Source organism: Strigops habroptila, chromosome 6, assembly GCF_004027225.2.
Source record: "Strigops habroptila isolate Jane chromosome 6, bStrHab1.2.pri, whole genome shotgun sequence".
In the NCBI taxonomy this organism is placed as follows: Eukaryota; Metazoa; Chordata; class Aves; order Psittaciformes; family Psittacidae; genus Strigops; species Strigops habroptila.
The window spans coordinates 9,215,186-9,232,043 of record NC_044282.2 but is presented as its reverse complement, the minus strand read 5'-3'; the positions used below and the strand labels follow the sequence as shown (position 1 = coordinate 9,232,043).

The 16,858-nt window shown below is 41.1% G+C and overlaps 1 protein-coding gene across 2 annotated transcripts; it reads left to right on the top strand.

Annotated features, from left to right (window-relative positions):
• The first annotated feature begins 1,884 nt into the window (after window positions 1–1,884).
• Window positions 1,885–16,398, top strand: SMPDL3A (sphingomyelin phosphodiesterase acid like 3A). 2 transcript variants are annotated; one of them, XM_030490803.1, is made up of 8 exons: window positions 1,885–2,867; window positions 4,431–4,644; window positions 6,129–6,273; window positions 9,262–9,358; window positions 10,579–10,757; window positions 11,760–11,940; window positions 13,886–14,010; window positions 15,172–16,398. In XM_030490803.1, exons 1-8 carry the CDS (start codon window positions 2,762–2,764, stop codon window positions 15,481–15,483), a joined length of 1,359 nt encoding a protein of 452 aa, XP_030346663.1. In that variant the 5' UTR covers window positions 1,885–2,761; the 3' UTR covers window positions 15,484–16,398. The 2 variants fall into 2 exon arrangements, with proteins under 2 accessions (XP_030346663.1, XP_030346664.1); XM_030490804.1 differs by lacking the exon at window positions 1,885–2,867 and adding an exon at window positions 3,163–3,212.
• Window positions 16,399–16,858: the final 460 nt, after the last annotated feature.

Genomic DNA, 16,858 nt, shown 5'->3' with positions numbered 1-16,858 from the left:
AAAGCCCCTGTCATTATATACATAGGCAGAGAAGCGAGAGCCTCAAGCCAGTTTCAACTCATGTCTTCACTTGGAACTTGTTACCCTGTGCATGCTGAGGTCAGCAGCTAGCCTTTGATGTCAGATGCATCCTGTAGTTTTGGTTTTAATGGTTAAGAGAGTTTTTAATTTGTTTTTGGTGGGTTTCTTTGCTAATATACAAAGGATTGATGTACATCAAAGTGAAAAGATTGAAGAGTTTCATAGAGTGGGAGGAAAAGACCAGCATGATAAACAGCAGGACTTGGGCAACTTGAGATACAAAGCTTATCTTCCATCAGTATCTAGAGGAGTGGGAGGAGAACAAAGGGAAAACAATACAAGACAAACTTTCTGAGATTCCCCTCCCTGAGCTGTAGTTTCATACCTAATACACACAGGAGATGACAATTTGCACTGTGAGCAACTTAAAACAAAATGCTGTTTAAAAGAGATAAATGAAAACCTTATTCCTGAAGAATATTTCCCTAAAAGACCAGGGTGCGAAAAACTGCCTTACACTTCACATTATTAGGAATAATGAAACAGCTTGCTGGCAGAATGGAGAAGATTGTTTGGAGTCCATGCTTTCTGACATACTGATTCAGCAGACCACATGGAGGTGTAGCTACCTACCACCTTTCAACCAAAGGCAGAGCTGAGCTGTGGCTTTAGCGAGGCAGTATTCTGAGGGTTTGTGGCTGCAGAAGGAGGTGCAGGAGGGGTGTCCCACCCAGCTTCCCAGACCTAACACTGTGCTGTGCCACCCTTCACATCTGCCACATGGCATCATGCAAAGTGGCTTCTTGATTCCCTGGATAGCTAGGATAACATGGGTATCTCATCTCACTCATCTTATAAAAGTTCAGGTATAACTATGGCACCTAGCCAACACAAATACAAAACTTAATGTTATTAGATTTACTTTTTTACAAAGAAGCTGCCTGAAAGGAACATCCAAGTCTGTCTTCTCTTGTGGGGAACACTGTACATATAGAAGACAGAGTCCTTAATTCTGAACCATTATAAATGGGGGGGGTGGATACTAATAGTTTTTAAAATCTAGGAGTTAACTTCTTTTCACCAAAGAAATTAAAGGTAAAACTTGTTCCAGTGGTATGGGGAGTTGCAATCTCTGTGTTCTGTGCTGCTTCATTTGCTGTAGTGCAGGTTATGTTTAAACAGCATGTTCTGCCCTTGGGCTTTATTAGCTCATTTAATCCTTAGCTTCAGTGCCTGATACAGCTTTCACCTGCCTCCCCTCTGCTACTGCCTGATCTCCCGTGGGTGCATTCACCACACAACTGTCCTTCCCGGCCACCCCACTCAGAGAGGAGCAGCTGCTTTTCCTTTATCACTGGGAAAATGGACTTGGGTCCCCAGTACTGGCATTCATCTTCACAAGTGACTTGTGAAATCATGAACAAAACCAAAAATAAATTATTAAATATGAGGAATGGTATGCAGAGACATTGTTAAGATTTGGTTTACAAATCAAAACCTAATAGTAAATATTTTACATCACAGTTACTTTTAAACAAAGGCTATTTTCTCCTATGTATGTATGTTCTATAAGTCACACGAAGCCATCATGAAGCTTCTTGGTGAAGTCTTTTGCTATTCTAAAGATAAACAATACTAATGTCAAATTAAATAAGGGAGTGATAAGTGGAGAAATGGTGCCTGTGAAGTGCCTATGGCACTGCTCAGAGGAGTGGAAAAGTGAGGGAAATACTAACACACAGGACTTGCAGCCCTGGAAAGCTGGTCTGAACAGAACAGTGAGCAGCAGGGTGTTTGAGGTCAGCCATGGGATCCATGACATCATTCTTGTGGTCTGCTCCTAAAACTGACACCGAGTACTCTTCCTCTCTGGAAACTACTCTGACTTCAGCAACAAACAGCAGTTCTGCTACCATGAAGCCTTAGCAATGGAAACTTTTAATCACAATACACCTCACCGTTTTCCTTAAGAGGTATTAAAGGTGTACTCGATGGCTTATTTCATCAGCTTTTTACATTTTAAGGCATGTTAAGTAACCAGGATCCATTTTTACACGTATACTTCAGGTCAGAAACCCTCCTTCCTAAATAAGCTCCAGACTCCAGCGCGGCATCTTGGCGCAGGCTGCTCGGGGCAGGGCTGTGCCCCGGCGCTCACACCGAAGCTCCGCACCGCCAGGGCCACGGTTGGCTCGGGGGGAAGCGGGCAGAGGGGTAGGATTTTCAGCCACAGGTCCCAGCCGCTTTGGAGAGCCGTAACCCCTTGCTGGGACCCCCAAGGCCCGAAGGAACAGGCCCGCTGAGCACCACCGGCCGAGCGAGGAACGGTATCCCAACGGAAGCTTCGAGGCCATCTCGGATCTGCCGGTGCCGTGAATGCAGCCCTGCCCGCGACCAGGCTGCCTCCTATGAGGTGCTCAAGGTCCCCGTGCTCCCCCGGCGGTGACACCTGCTGAAGGTCACCCCAATTCCCGGCACGTCTGGCCTCGGCCACAGCAGCTGTCCACCCCTGCCCTCCTCGGGCACCGCGCCCGGCGGTGGGGGAGTGCGGGACCTCGGCTGGGGTCGGCTTTTGGCTCCCGGTGGTACGGGCGGGGCGCGGTGGCGGCTTCCGGCTGCCCCGGGGAGGCAGCGAAGCGCCGAAGCTTCCACAAGCCGTCCCGGGCTCACCCCTTTCCTCCGCGCCGGGGCGGTCACATGAGCGGCCGTCGGCGGGCAGGGCGCTCCCGGCACTGCCGACATGGAGCTGCGGGGGGGACGTGTCGCCCGCCTGGCGCTCAGCCTGGTGCTGCTCTGCTCCGCGCTGGAGGCGGTGCCGGCCGGCCCGCGGCCCCGCTCTGCCGTCGGTGAGTCCGCCAGGGGCCGCAGTTCGAGCGGGTCCGTCCCCGCGCGGGGTGGCGGCGGGCGGGGGCCCGGCAGGACCGGGTTGGGGGTGAGGGGCAGCGCTGCCCCGGGCGGCAGCCGCGGTGCCTCCCCGGCTGAGGGAGGCCCGGCCGGGGGTCACCGCCCGCCCCTCCGTGCTGCCAGCGCCGGGCCGGGCGGCGGGGAGGCCCCGGTGTGTGCTCCCCTCTTGCGTTTCCTTTCCCTCCCCTTCTCACTGTTCCCGCCCGTAAACTGCTGCAGTGGCATTCCTGTCCCAACTGGCTTCAACTTCACGTGACCTGTAGATAAGTGAATATATCGCTATTCAGGTATGCGGGGGTTAAATGGGGTTTATATTTAGTTAGCCAGGCTGGCACTCCGGATGGTGGCAGGTAAGATGAGCCCTGCCCTGCGTTTGGCGTGGTGTCCTGAGGCACGCTCTGCAAACATGAAGTTTGGTTCTTGTGCTGTCAGCAAACACACACGTGCTCTGCCCGGCATGATCAGTGGAGTGATAGTGTATGCCGGTGAGGGATCCGAAATGGGTTTCCACAGGATTTTCATGCCTTGTGACTCGCACGTGCTCCAGACTCTGTGCACGTGCACAGAGAGTCCAGGCATGTCTCTCTGTCGCCTGTTGGTTGGAGTCACAGTTTTGCAGGTTTTGAAGAGCGCTGCTGGTCTTTGCTTCCTGAAATAAAACTCCATGGGGTGAAGTCGCGTGCTGCTTGCTTTACACGAGCATGTGACCTTGGGAAAAATCGATTTATCGGTCCTAGTTTCACAATCACTCCCCCAAATACATGTGTACCTTTCCCAAGTACTTTGAAACCGATAGAAAGAAATCATCTTCTTTTACATGAAACCTGAAGGATGGTAGTCTTAATAAAATTTAATTTGTCTTCTTCACCATATTAAGACTTCTCAGCTCCTTTATCTGTGCAGTGCTGAGTAGCAGGAACTGAGACTGTGTCAGCTTGGAAAGTAGTGAGTAAGGCTGACACGCTCTGTCTAGTGAGAAGCCCAGTCTCGTTGCTACTGTGGCTGCTGGTGAGATGAAGAGCTTTGAGATTTTCTCACACATGCCGTTTCTTGCCTTTCTTTCAAGACTGTGATCTTTTATAGTAGCTTCTAGCCAGGGAAGGTCTGGAAAAATAATTAATATGCAACTCCCTCTCTTCTCAGGTGGAGTGGAGAAGTCGTCCTATTGCCTCCTCTACTTTCCAGATTGCTATTAATGAAAAGGATCTGATTTTCCTGTTGCTACCAACCTCCACTTTTGTTTCTGCTGAATAGCTTAAACCTATGCCTCTGCTTCTATTTCCAGTTTTTATGAGCAGACTATGTGAAGGACTCTCTGTCAGGAATGCAGAACTTGCCCACACGTATCAGGCGGGCCAGTCAACAATTTGTTAAATTTATTCTCCCTTTCAAAACTTGAAAGAGGAATAGCAATAGACAAACTGGAGCAAACTTGCCATTACCCACGTATATATAGTTCAAATGCAAATAATATATTTTCTTTAATCTTTGTTTTCTGAAAACAGGGCAGTTCTGGCATATATCTGATCTACATTTAGATCCGACTTACCACATTACCCCTGATCGCACCAAAGTTTGTTCTTCTTCCAAAGGAGCCAATGCATCCAACCCCGGCCCTTTTGGAGACTTCTTGTGTGATTCTCCATATCAGCTTATTTTGTCAGCATTTGAATTCATGAAAGATTCAAAACAGGAGGTTTCATTCATGATTTGGACAGGGTAAGTGTTCAAGTCACTCTGCGGTTCAAGTTTTTAGCAGCTGGATAACCATATAGTGCAGTAATTCACACATTTATATTTGCACCAACAGATATGAGTGTATTATCTCACAAACACTACTTTTAAATAGTCCCTTTAGTTGTCTGAATGGCTAATAAGTAGAAGACTGAGTGAGAATATAAGACCTCAGGAACAGATTTTGATCTCTCCAATAACTTCCGGGTATTGTTGGACTATTCACTGGACATTTACCACATGACTGTATTAAAGTTGTTAGAAATGTTGTGTGGAGGGTGGGAAGTGGAAAAAGCAAAAAGAAACGCCAGAGGATTAACTGACGGGAATGAATTGTTATGGGAGGTATTGCATTTTGTAGGTCTTAGGGTCATTAAATCTAAAGTGTATCTATTTTTAGAAGATACCCTTTAATTATATTTTATTTGGTAAGAGGTAACTAGAATCAAACAATAATACAGCTTATGTATTTTTGAAGTGTATAAAGTTACCATTCAGGTTCAGTGCCCATATGAATTCTAGATCAGGGTCTCATAGGGGGAGGATAACTGTGTTGTAGATCCTGTCTCTCTCTTCCTTACTATCACTCACAGCTACATGTGCTTTTGAAGAAAGTGTGGTTTTATACTCCTTCATTGCAGTATTTTGGATGTGTGCAGTCGCCTGTTGAGTAGAACATTTACCTTTTCTGTGCCAATCTTCCTTATTAGAAAATGGGCATAATACTACTCTCTCTCTCTCACACAGGTGTTTTCTGTGAGGCTTTGTGTGCCTTAGCAGTGGGACTGGAGAAAGAAGTGTGAAAGGGAGGCATATGAGTAGCTCGATAGTACCATGCCCTGTTACTTTCTAGGTATTCATAAAAGATAGCATTAATCTACCCTTCTGCCGTAGCAAAATTCTGCATTCTACCATCACATCATTTTTTATGATATGAATCAATGGATAATTTATCACAGAGATTCGTATCTTGGAGTGAGAACTAGTTGTTTATCAGTGACAAGATTTTTTTTTCTGGAAAGTTGATATGTCACTTAATTTTGCTGGGGGAAGGGTATTAAGAAATACGAGTATGTAAAGACAAGTGATTAATTTATCTCACTTGCCTTATTGTACTTAATTTTGAACAGGGTGTTGTTGAAAGGGGAAAAATAACTTAGAAAGTTGTGCAGATGATGGAGATACATAACCCAAACTGAACAGTAGCTCAAAATGATGGAGTTGAATTAATTTAATTTCTAAGAAATTTTAGTTAATGATAAATGTGAATCATAGGATAAACATTAGTCAACTTTGTTTGTTTGTTAAAGCCTTTGCAGACAGCCTTTCAGGCAATTTGATGATTTTAGTTAAAGAGTCCTATAGTACTATCACATGCTAGAATGTAGATGTGTTTGCAGAATTTTTTGCCTTTTTTTTTCCTTATGTTGCTAATAAATCTTTGTTAATAAAGCCTTTTCCTTTTCCAGAGATAGCCCTCCTCATGTTCCTGTAAAAGAACTCTCTACAAAGTTGGTCATTAGCATTATTGGCAATATGACTTCTACAATTCGTAATTTCTTTCCAGATCTTCAGGTTTTCCCTGCCTTGGGCAATCATGACTACTGGCCACAGGTAAAACAAGTTAGAAATTTGTTTATTATCCTATTGAGTGTGTTCCTGACCTCTCAGAAAGCAGGTGTGAAAAATAAGAGTTAAATTTGTGTATTCTTCTGGAAACAGCATTCTACAGTCCTCCAATTAGCATTTAAATTATAAATAGTTCCATTCAAGAGCAGAAAGTACATCTCTGTTTGTGTGTGTTAAGTTACCCAAGCAAACATTGATGCCAGGCAAAATCTACATTGCCTGAGGTCATGCAGATGTACTGCTCATGGCTTAGAACCACCAGCTCTTATCATAGTTAATACACACTTATTTTTTCTTGCTGCGTAAGTCATGCATGTGTCTACAATAACTTAATCTAACAGAAATGACCTTAATGGAACTGTGAACCTGTGGTAAGATTCAAGGCCTATTGAAAGGCATACTGGAAATCTGTCTGCTGACATCACTGGATGTTTTTTTATCAGACAAATGGCAGAATGTTTGTAATGTTCCCATAGTTTTGCCACTATTATTAAAAATACATTTTTTTCTGTCCTTATTGGACACTTAGAAATACTCGCATTGATGATTTACTGAATATGTGGGTCATTGCAGCTGAGGACAGTGCTTTTTTTACTTTCAGTGTTCTGCGAATATTGTTTTTGGCATAGCTCAAAAGTAAACAGTTGCTTCATGTGTCCTTTAAAGCATATTGTGGGTTGACCTGGCAGCACACAGGACTCAGAAGCAGGTTCTGTCACTGGATCTGAGAGGATCGTGAGGGATGTGGAGGAGGTCAATGAAAATATTTTGTTTGAAATGCCTAATGGAAATTCAGTACTCCCCCTTCTACCCCCAAGGACTTTCATTCCAGCTTTCTGTGTTATTCATTAGGCCTATCAGGGTATATCATGGTGTAGTAGGTGATTGTATCATTGCTGGTGTCATTGCTGGAATGATTCCCAAATCAGGGAGTAAAGGAGGTGCTCAGAGAGGGAAAAGGGAAATGTGAGGGACAAAATAAGAGCTAAACATGTCTTGGAAATGTGAGCACACAAACCAAGCTGGGACTTCAGTCTCTGGCATTCTTACTCTGGTAGTAGAGCTTCAGCTTGTCATATGCACTGACGGGGCCAGGTTGGCTCACCAGAAACACTGGTAAAGTATTCTGATAAATAGCACTTCAACTGAAGTCTCACCCAGTGCATTGTTTTGTTTTGCATTTTAAAAAGTCTTAACAGAGAATAGTTGTCATTTGGCAGTCTCCTTTGGTATAAACAACTGTATTCAGTAACCTTGTAGACAAAGAACGTAGTGACTTTTCCAACACATAGGAGTTTCATTTGTGAAATTAAATCTGAAGATAGGAAAAAGATGGCTGGGGGGGTGGGGGGGGGAGGGGCAAGGGTGCAGCGAATAGTATTTTGAAACAGGTTGCTGATTGGAATAACAGGTTTACTTCTCTCTGCACAAAACCACACGGGAGTGTTTCTGTGATACTTTGCTTTGAAATGGCAGGCTTTACCAATGTGGAGAACTCACACAACTTTATGTTACTGCTTGAGAAAGACTGTGGGATCAGAAATTCCCCACTATGGGTTCATTTCAGGTTGATGGTCTTGGTTTTTTTATTGGCTGTTGATGGCGTTTTGTTTTTCATGTGGACATGCTTGGCAAATGTCCTGTTGACTGGAAGCGATGTGGAGCAAGCCACACACTGTAGGCTGTTCCAGAGCAAGCGTGAAAGCTGTGTGCTCACCATGCACCAAAGAATTTTATTGCTTTCTATTGTGTTCTGACCTGTCCGTCTTAACGATTTAATGGTCTTGGCTGATTTTTCTTGCAAAGCCTATTAAAAATACTACTCAGGTTAGTCAAGCATTGGAGTACCTTTCAGATTGTATATTGCGACCTCGGTCTTTCTGCATAGTCTTACTTGTTTCACATCCTTGTCTCTGCTTAAAACAAATTCTCAAACTGCTGTCTAATCCACAAGTTCACAGAGCACTGGCTTGCCTGGGTCCAAACCACCTTCAGTCCGTAACATGGCCTCTTATCTGAGATCAAGTTTTGCTATGTCTGTTAGTGCCTGTTAGCTCTGGCTGAACTGGTATGGCTCAAAGCTTTCTTAATAACTGGTATCAGTGCACTGCAAGCAACAAATGTCTGAACAGACTTCTGATTGCACTACTGCCAGACAGAGACTTAGTGCCTAAGCCTCTAATAACATAGGTTTAGTTTCAAAGATCTTAGGTCAAATTTTATGTTTAAGAAAACATGCACTGTAATAGTGTTCCTATTTTTCAACCTCTGTTTTTTTCTTCTGGATCCACGAATCCAAGCAGGTATTTTAGGAAAGGCAAGGGCAGGCTGGAATCTTCCTGTTAGGGTTAATTGACAACATGGCTCTTACCAGGCTGTGGCACTTGGCTCAGACTGGAGAGTGCTACAGTCCTAATTGGGAGTCAGTGGGAGAAAACATTGACAACACTTTTACATTTTAAATGTCTTGTTACTAGAACTACAGGATATCATGGAAATGTTTGTGAATTTAACCAGAATGTTTATGAGGGCCGTAGTGGAGTTTTGGGAAACTCCTATGAACCCCAAGTTGCTTGAAAAATTCACCTTCTGTAAAAGGAAGCTTATATTCAAGCTTTTCCTCCAAGAGACTTTATTTTTAGACTTTGAATTTTCAGTGTATATATTTATTAATTTTGCATAATGTGTGATTTTTCACTCTGCTGTGCTCCTAAGGGTTGATATATTTCTGGCATTAGTTTATCAATGCATTAATAAGGCCATGCAGTCAGTTCTAAGTTCAGGCTTTTGTTCCTGATCAGCCATAGTGGATGTTTAGAATTTTTTTCTTTTCTTGCGTTCTTCTTGGTGATGGCTGGATATACTTACATGTTAAGGGATAATTTAGCGATATTTTTGTTGTTGTTGTTCTCGGGTGTTTTTTTGTGTCTGTGTGTGAATGCTAAGACTTAGGCAGGTTCTGCTCTCTCACAGGATCAGCTTCCTGTAACTACCAGTGAAGTTTACAATGCTGTAGCAAATTTCTGGAATCCTTGGCTAACAGATGAAGCAATCAATACCTTCAGAAAAGGTAAAATATGCCAGGAATGCATTTTAAAGCTAGGGGTTAGAGAACTGCTGCTTCTATAAGTTTGTCCCAATTGTTCAGCTAAGTCTTGCAAGATGAATCAGTACAATGGATTGTCTGTAAATGCTTGTCCTGGAAGAAATATTTGTGTTTTTGAATAGCAGTGCTTATCTTCAGAGTACATTTATTCTTTTCTGATGCAATAATTACTGCTTCTTGTAACACGTACAGTATTATTGGCTTTGTACCAAAGACCTCATAGTGCTTTTTAGATAAAGGCCTATGATGCACAAGAAGACCTAAATTTGGTTGTAAAAAGTTGATGAAATGTTGCTTCTGTTTTGTTACTACATGTATTTCAGAGCATACTGAATAGGCACATATTTGTTCTAGTTAGGATAGCACATAGTCTTGGTGATGATACTATTAATTGCATTGTATTTGCATCCAACATACTAAACTAGTAGAATATTTGTACCTAATTATGATTTTTCTTTTTAGCAAAGGACTGAAAAGTTCAACCCAACTTCCAATCCACTCAAACCTTAGTGATTTGAAAGTTTTAATTTGTGGGTTTGTGTCCTGAGTGAGAAGGAACTCTGGGTAAGAGTGGAAGTAGAAACTCTAGTAGGAAAAAAACCTCAAAGGAGCAGACCTTAAGTTGAAGTATATTGTTATAGCTCTGTTGCCATGGCTCCACTCAAGTCCATGCACTATGAAGTTGCACCTATTGAAGAAGCTTTGTATGCCACAGAGAGTTTTAGGAGCTTGGATTGAAAAAACGTGATCTTTTCATCATATTCCAGTCTGAAGTTAAATGATTTTCAGAGTAACAAGGCTAGTGAACTCAAACAGTTCTTCCTCGAAGAACCTGTAAGTTTTTGGAATTTCAAGAAATGTGGACTTTTTAACAATTACTGCATCTCTTAATGGGGAAGAAATGTTACAGGGCACTTCTTGTGTGTCAGTTGGATAGTTGCATCTGAAAACTGTCAAGTAAACACAAAGGCAATTACAGGCAAGAATTCATAGCAACTAAAATGTTACTAAAACCAGATTCTTAAGATGTTCTGTTGTGATAAGGTGATGCATGGCTTGAATAAACATGCCATATTCTATTTTGTTAGAGTAAGGCTGAATATTTTGTCAGTACTGTACTTCCATTCCTAAGTTGTGCTTTAAAGCATTTAATTTTTCAGATGGTGTTGGTCTTATTTTCACAGGTGGCTTCTACACGCAGCTGTTTGAATCCAGCGATAGCTCTCAACCACTCAGGATAATCAGTCTGAACACAAATTTATATTACAGCCCCAACAATGTAACTGTGAATATCACTGACCCAGCCGATCAGTTTGCCTGGCTGGAGGGAATACTAGAAACCTCTTCACAAAACAAGGAAAAGGTAGGGGCTGTGAACAGAACCCATCAGCATTACTTGTTTAAACTTTGAAAAGAAAAAAAAGTAAGAAGCAGAGACAAAATGCAAACATGATTCTAAAAGAATATTAATGCTGCCAAAGATACTGCAAAATCAGAATTTCATTTGTCACAATGCAAGTAACAAGTGCATTGGCCTTGGCCTGAGACAAAAGCAAGCATATTTCATTTGCATTTTTATGGAATTACAAGTATTAGAAATTAGAAGGGAGTTTGTCGACCACAAAACTTAGCCGGGCTGCAGCAATTGCTGTGATTTGAGTGTTACAATAAATTGTCCTATAATAGCCAGGTTTTGAAGTGAGGTTATAAATTGTTCGCTTGTGTTTGGTTGATTAGTGTGGGGATTGGATAATCATCTGACCAGAAAAAGTGTTTAATTTGAAACATGTTTACATTTTGCTACAGCATGGTAAATTTAATAATACTATATTACAATCAGGAGAGAGGAAAGATCTCCCTTCCTCATGAAACCCTGCAGCATATTAATTAGTTTGTGCAGTTGGAACCAAGTCTCAACTTCAGACAGAGGGGTTTTAACCAGTTCTTCCATGTTTCTGGTGACTCTCTGACCATGCAGGCTCTGTAATATTGTAACATAATTTTTTCTTACTGTCCCCTTGAGATGTCAAATCATAAGTCTTGCCCTAGTAACTTATTTTTTCATTTGAAATAATTGATGAAATTTTCTTTTCGCCCAAAATCACATGTAGATTTATCAGAACTTTTTTTCCCAAGAATATACTGAATTATATATATAAAAAAATCTATTTTTTTTCTCATTATGAATTCAAACATTCTTACTGTTTGTATTTTGTATAACACAACTGTCATGATTTATAGCTTTCAGAATGCCATTTCTAAGATAGCATTATTACGAAATTGTGGTAACCATTTTTAAGTTACAGCTAAAAGTTTAAATTTCAAATGAAGGTGCTAATTGTGCTTTCTGTATCTAATCCCTTAGGTATATATAATAGGACATGTACCAATAGGATACTTGCCATATGCAAGGAATACTACAGCTATCAGGGAGTACTACAATGAGAGACTGGTAAAGATTTTTCGCAAATACAGTAGTGTAATTGCGGGGCAGTTTTTTGGACATACACATAGAGATAGTATCATGGTCCTCCTGGATGAAGAAGGTAATGATGCTTGTTGAATCATAAATTTTTTTCTTCTCGATGAAAAGCAAATTAATGCTTTCTTGAATGTTCTTGCTAGTTACCCGCTGCTATAAATAACTGAATAAGGAAATTGGGGAATACTGCTATTTGTCTGCAAGAATTCAAGCCTTACACCCTGCCATTCTTTTTTTCCTGAAGAGAACCTTGCAAGGTGGACTGTTTTTTTGTTGAAGTCAGAAGAGATTCCCCAAGCTTCCTTTTTTTTTTCTTTTTTTTTTTAATGAATTCTTCTGCCTAGACAAGAATTTCTAGTCTTTCCGCTCTCACAGTGACACGGGCAAATTATACTAGCCAGTTGCTATTGTGTAATGTGTCAAAGGGAATGTTCTCAGGCTGACTAGACATGCTCTATGTTCTTGTGTTTCCTGCATCATTACTGTGCCTCTCTGCTGAGTTCCCTGCTGTTTCAAAGTTAATTAAGATAAGGGTAAGCGGGAGGCAGGGGAAAGAAAATCTGTGCCTGTTGCATCTCTTAGATCAGCTAATTTCCCTTCAAGAAAAGCACCCAGGTCTGAAAACACTGCTTTGTAATCCCTTAGTTTCAAGTATGGCAATGGCCATATGGAGCACTCTAACATCTCTAACTTGTTAGAAAATGTCTAACAAGTAACTGGTTAAACATTTGTGTCTGCACCATAGAACAGTGAGAGGTCCATTGTTTTGGTTTATGGAAAATATCCAAATATTAATTTGCTCTAACTGCTTTACGAGAACTCATAAAAACAATGCCCAAAATGCTGTCTGAGGTAACAGTATTCTACATAATTCACCTTTTTACATGGCATTACCATGAAATTAATCTCCAGTAAAAGGGAATCCAGTCTTAGTGAAAGAACGAGCTTTTTATTTGCTTATGGTTTTTTTTTAATGTCATTCAAGGCAGTTTTATGCCTACATTTTTTGTTCTTTGTCTCATTTGTGCATGAAATCATCACCTCTACTGCAGATTTCACTGAGGACAGTGCCTTGTCATTACAGTTTGCATGTGCAAGTAATTGCTTCCAAGTTATTTTAATAATTTTGCATCTTTTGACAAAATTTAAACAATGAAATTGCATGTAACTGAGTACAGTTTGTGTTTGTCCATACAGTTTTAGGCTGTCTTCTATTCATGCCATTTTCCTCTCAACAGAATTCCAGAGAATTCAAGATAGCTGTAATACTGTAGCCAGCATCAGTGTTCTGAGACACAGAGCTCAGTTTTATCTTCTCCAGAAGAATCTACTGATTTCCAGGCTTCCAGAGCTTCTGCTTATATGTGGAGACTGACCTTACGATTTCACAGCTGTGATGTTGTCAGATAAAGGAATAGTTAGGGCTTCTTTTTCGTTCACAGAGAACCTCACTATATACTTACCTGCATATTATGTCTCATTAAAACTGGTGTACATCCTCGTGTTTCAGTTGCTGTAAAGGTCGGTGTTCACATACTACTAGTCTGAATGAGTGAAGTCAGACTCAGGTGATGATAGCCTGGTGTTTCTAGTAACATCATAAATACATAAAGGAAAAAAATACATAAAACAGTATGTAAAATATAGCATGGAGACAGCAACTAAAAGTTTTTAATATTTCTTGAGTAGAAATAGGCAAAATACAGAGATCTTACATATAGGCAAGACCATTTTGCGCAGATAGTTGAATTGGTGGGAAGCCTATACTATAGACAATCTGAACTGGTACGCACTGGAACGCATACTGTGGTATTTTACACAGATTTAGTTCTACCCAGTGGAAGTATAGAAGGACTTCACAGTGAGAGAGCTATTCCAGGGGAAAAAGAATGCTAGTGTACTTAAGTCAGTTACTCTGGTTCTTGCTGTGTTGGTTCTCTACAAAAACATTTGTTTGAGAAAGAAATGAGTGAAATGAAACTGTTTCCTCACCTTCCCTCTTCCTGCAGAAAAGCCAGTAAATTCTTTGTTTGTGGCACCTGCTGTAACCCCAGTGAAGAGTATATGGCAAATGGAGTCCAATAACCCTGGTGTTAGATTTTATCAATATGATGTTCTTGATTATAGCTTGCTGGTAAGTAAAGATTTTAAAGCATATAAATATAATGTCATTAAAAATTACAATGAGATGTCAACCTTTGTGTTATTATGGCTGTTGGTGCAACTTTGGTGCTTACTCTTTATCTTTCTTCCTGGGAGAAGGAAAGGAACTTGGTCAGTCTTTCTGCATCTGCAGTACTACCCAGTGCTTCCTGTTCTCTATGGAATATTCTTATGACATAGAATCAAAGACAGGCAGAAATTTTCTGGTCAGAATCCTAAAACTATTTGCAGGGAGCTCTGCAACGGTGAAGAAGGTTCACCTAAATCCTGGGCTTCTTTACATACCAGTGTCGTTTGCTGATGATAGCCTGAGTGTTGGGATGCAGTCCATGAAAGCTTTTAAAGGGTGTAGGAGTGCAGATGAAGAAAAGTACTTTTAATCATCTGATGTCTTCTGTAATCATGCACTCTGATACAGAGTTGCTTTTTATAGGAAATTCTAGATAAATTTAGAAGGAAAAAAAAGTAAAATACTTCTGTAGTCTCATGTGATTTTTTGATATAAAGTGAATCCTGTGTAATTACTTTGGCTCTGAATGACTTGGGATATTCTCTGTAATTCAGAGTAAAATCATGGCTTCCTTGAGTTCAGTGAGAGTGCATCCTGCAGCTTGACTGGGACTGGGGTTTCTCTCTGGAGACCTATGCTAATACAGGCTGCTCCTTTCCAGTGCAGATTTTACTCCTGCATTTCCATCTCCCCCTTTCCCTTAAGTTCTCCTTGGGCTGTTCTTCTGTCCATTCTGTCCCTCAAGCAGTGTCCGCAGAAAAAAACCTTCTGGTTCTTACCCTTTTGCCCCACTCCTAAAGCAGACATGTGCACAGTGGATTTTGGTTTACCATTTGGGTAGGAAGACCTCTAGCACTGCCACTGCTGCTTTTTGTGGCTCCTTTTTCTTCTTTGCCCCATCCCCCCACCATTACTGCACTGCAAGTACCAGCTTTGGGTGTAAGCCCAGCTCTTGGGGTGGGACACGACCTTCTGTTCAGTTGTGAATAATGAGGAGTGACAGCTTCCTAATCAATATATCACTCTAGAGACTTAATGAAGCAGGGAAGAAAGCAATACAGCCGTGCCTACTTTTTCTTTCTCTCTCTCTTGTTTTTTGTTGTTTTTTTGTTTTAACTGTAGGATCTTTGGCAGTTTTACTTGGACCTCAGAGATGCTAACAAGAAAAATGAATCAAACTGGAAATTAGAATATATTCTGACTAAAGCTTATGGCATTGAAGACCTGAAGCCAGAAAGCCTGTATGAAATGGCCAAGCAGTTGTCTGTGCCACACAGCACACTGTTTGAGCAGTATTACAGTAACTTCATTGTGAGTTATGACAAAACCATTGTCTGTGAAGAGGGGTGCAAGACCTGCCAAATATGTGCAATCCGGTATTTGGATTACTCCTCATACACAGATTGTATCAATCGGGAAGCAGTGTGGAGATGAAGTCTGTGTGCAGTTTATGCTGATATAGTGATTTTAGCCTGTGATTTAAAGAACCTGCTCATCCTTTCATTCAAGCACTGGGAGCCTGTGGGACTTCTCTGAATTTCAGGAAAGCAGTAAATCTCCCTAGATCTTTCTTCTCTTAAACATGTTTTCCTTCCACATCTAAATAAAAGTGTATTGGCTATGTAATATTGGTGAGATACTTTGCTGTTGTTTCAAGTGTCCTGTACCCTCTATAACAGCCATCCCAGTATGTGGTAATAGAAGTTACTCACTCAGATTTTAGAAATCCAAGTCTCTTTTCTCAGGATGTGTAAACGTAGGCAATGCCATTTCAGGCATGGGATTTGTACGGGGGCAGGTTTCAACCATCTGCTGTCACAATTTGCAAACTGAAATCTGCAAAACCTGCATTTGCTGAAACTGGAGTGCATTTATATTGTTGATGTGATGCCAATATTAGGTGTCTCCCTGTGCCAAGTTTCCTTTTCCTTCTTAACCCCTTAAACCCAACTCTGCTTAGGGGCATTTTCTAATGACAGCATAGAAGTGACTCAGTGGAACACAAACCTCCATCCTGTGAATAGTTCATACATTTTGTCAGAATGTGTGTGTTTGACCAGCACAAAGTGTTTTCTTCTTATGACAGAGCTGTGTACACTGGTACTGTTATCAAGCAGTCTCCTGGTATGGTATTTTACAGCAGACCTTAAATCAGGTTTAAATTGATCAACATCACTAAGTAGACATAGCATATACATTCTCTTTGCAGCACAGGTAAACATGCACTTGTCATGTTTCTCAGTTTTTTTCGTAAAGCAGTCTCATACTTAGTGTGATTATTGCATGTGTGAATTTACAAAGACAAATCCAATTGCTGTTTATTTTCGTGTGATTAAAGCCTTTACTGTAGCTGTTGAGGAACTTTCTGATTTTGTTTCCACCCAAGTTTGAAATATTTCGCAAAATATTTCCAGACGAATTTTCTAAGTCTGTAGTATTTACAACTGTAGAAACAGATACCTCAGATTTGTCATGCATCAGTCATCCACAGAAGAAACACTGGTTTGCTAAATTTGCATTCAGAAGCTAATCCTCCAGTAACGCTGATGTTTAGAAATGCTATTAATAATTCACAATAGGCAGTCCTGTATTTTAAATTGCTTGGAAATGTATGGTGGGCATTTAAATGCTTTAGAGCTATCTGCTCTGGCTGATCTCGAATGTGTCTGGGTATGTAAATAACTTGAATTAATGTGGGTTCTATACAGACTGTGACTGTGAGGAAATACTCGAAAGTTTCAGAGCTAAAAGCTGATGATTCCCTCTGTGTTGGCTGTATTCACTGGTTGCATTTCTCATGGGTGTGTTC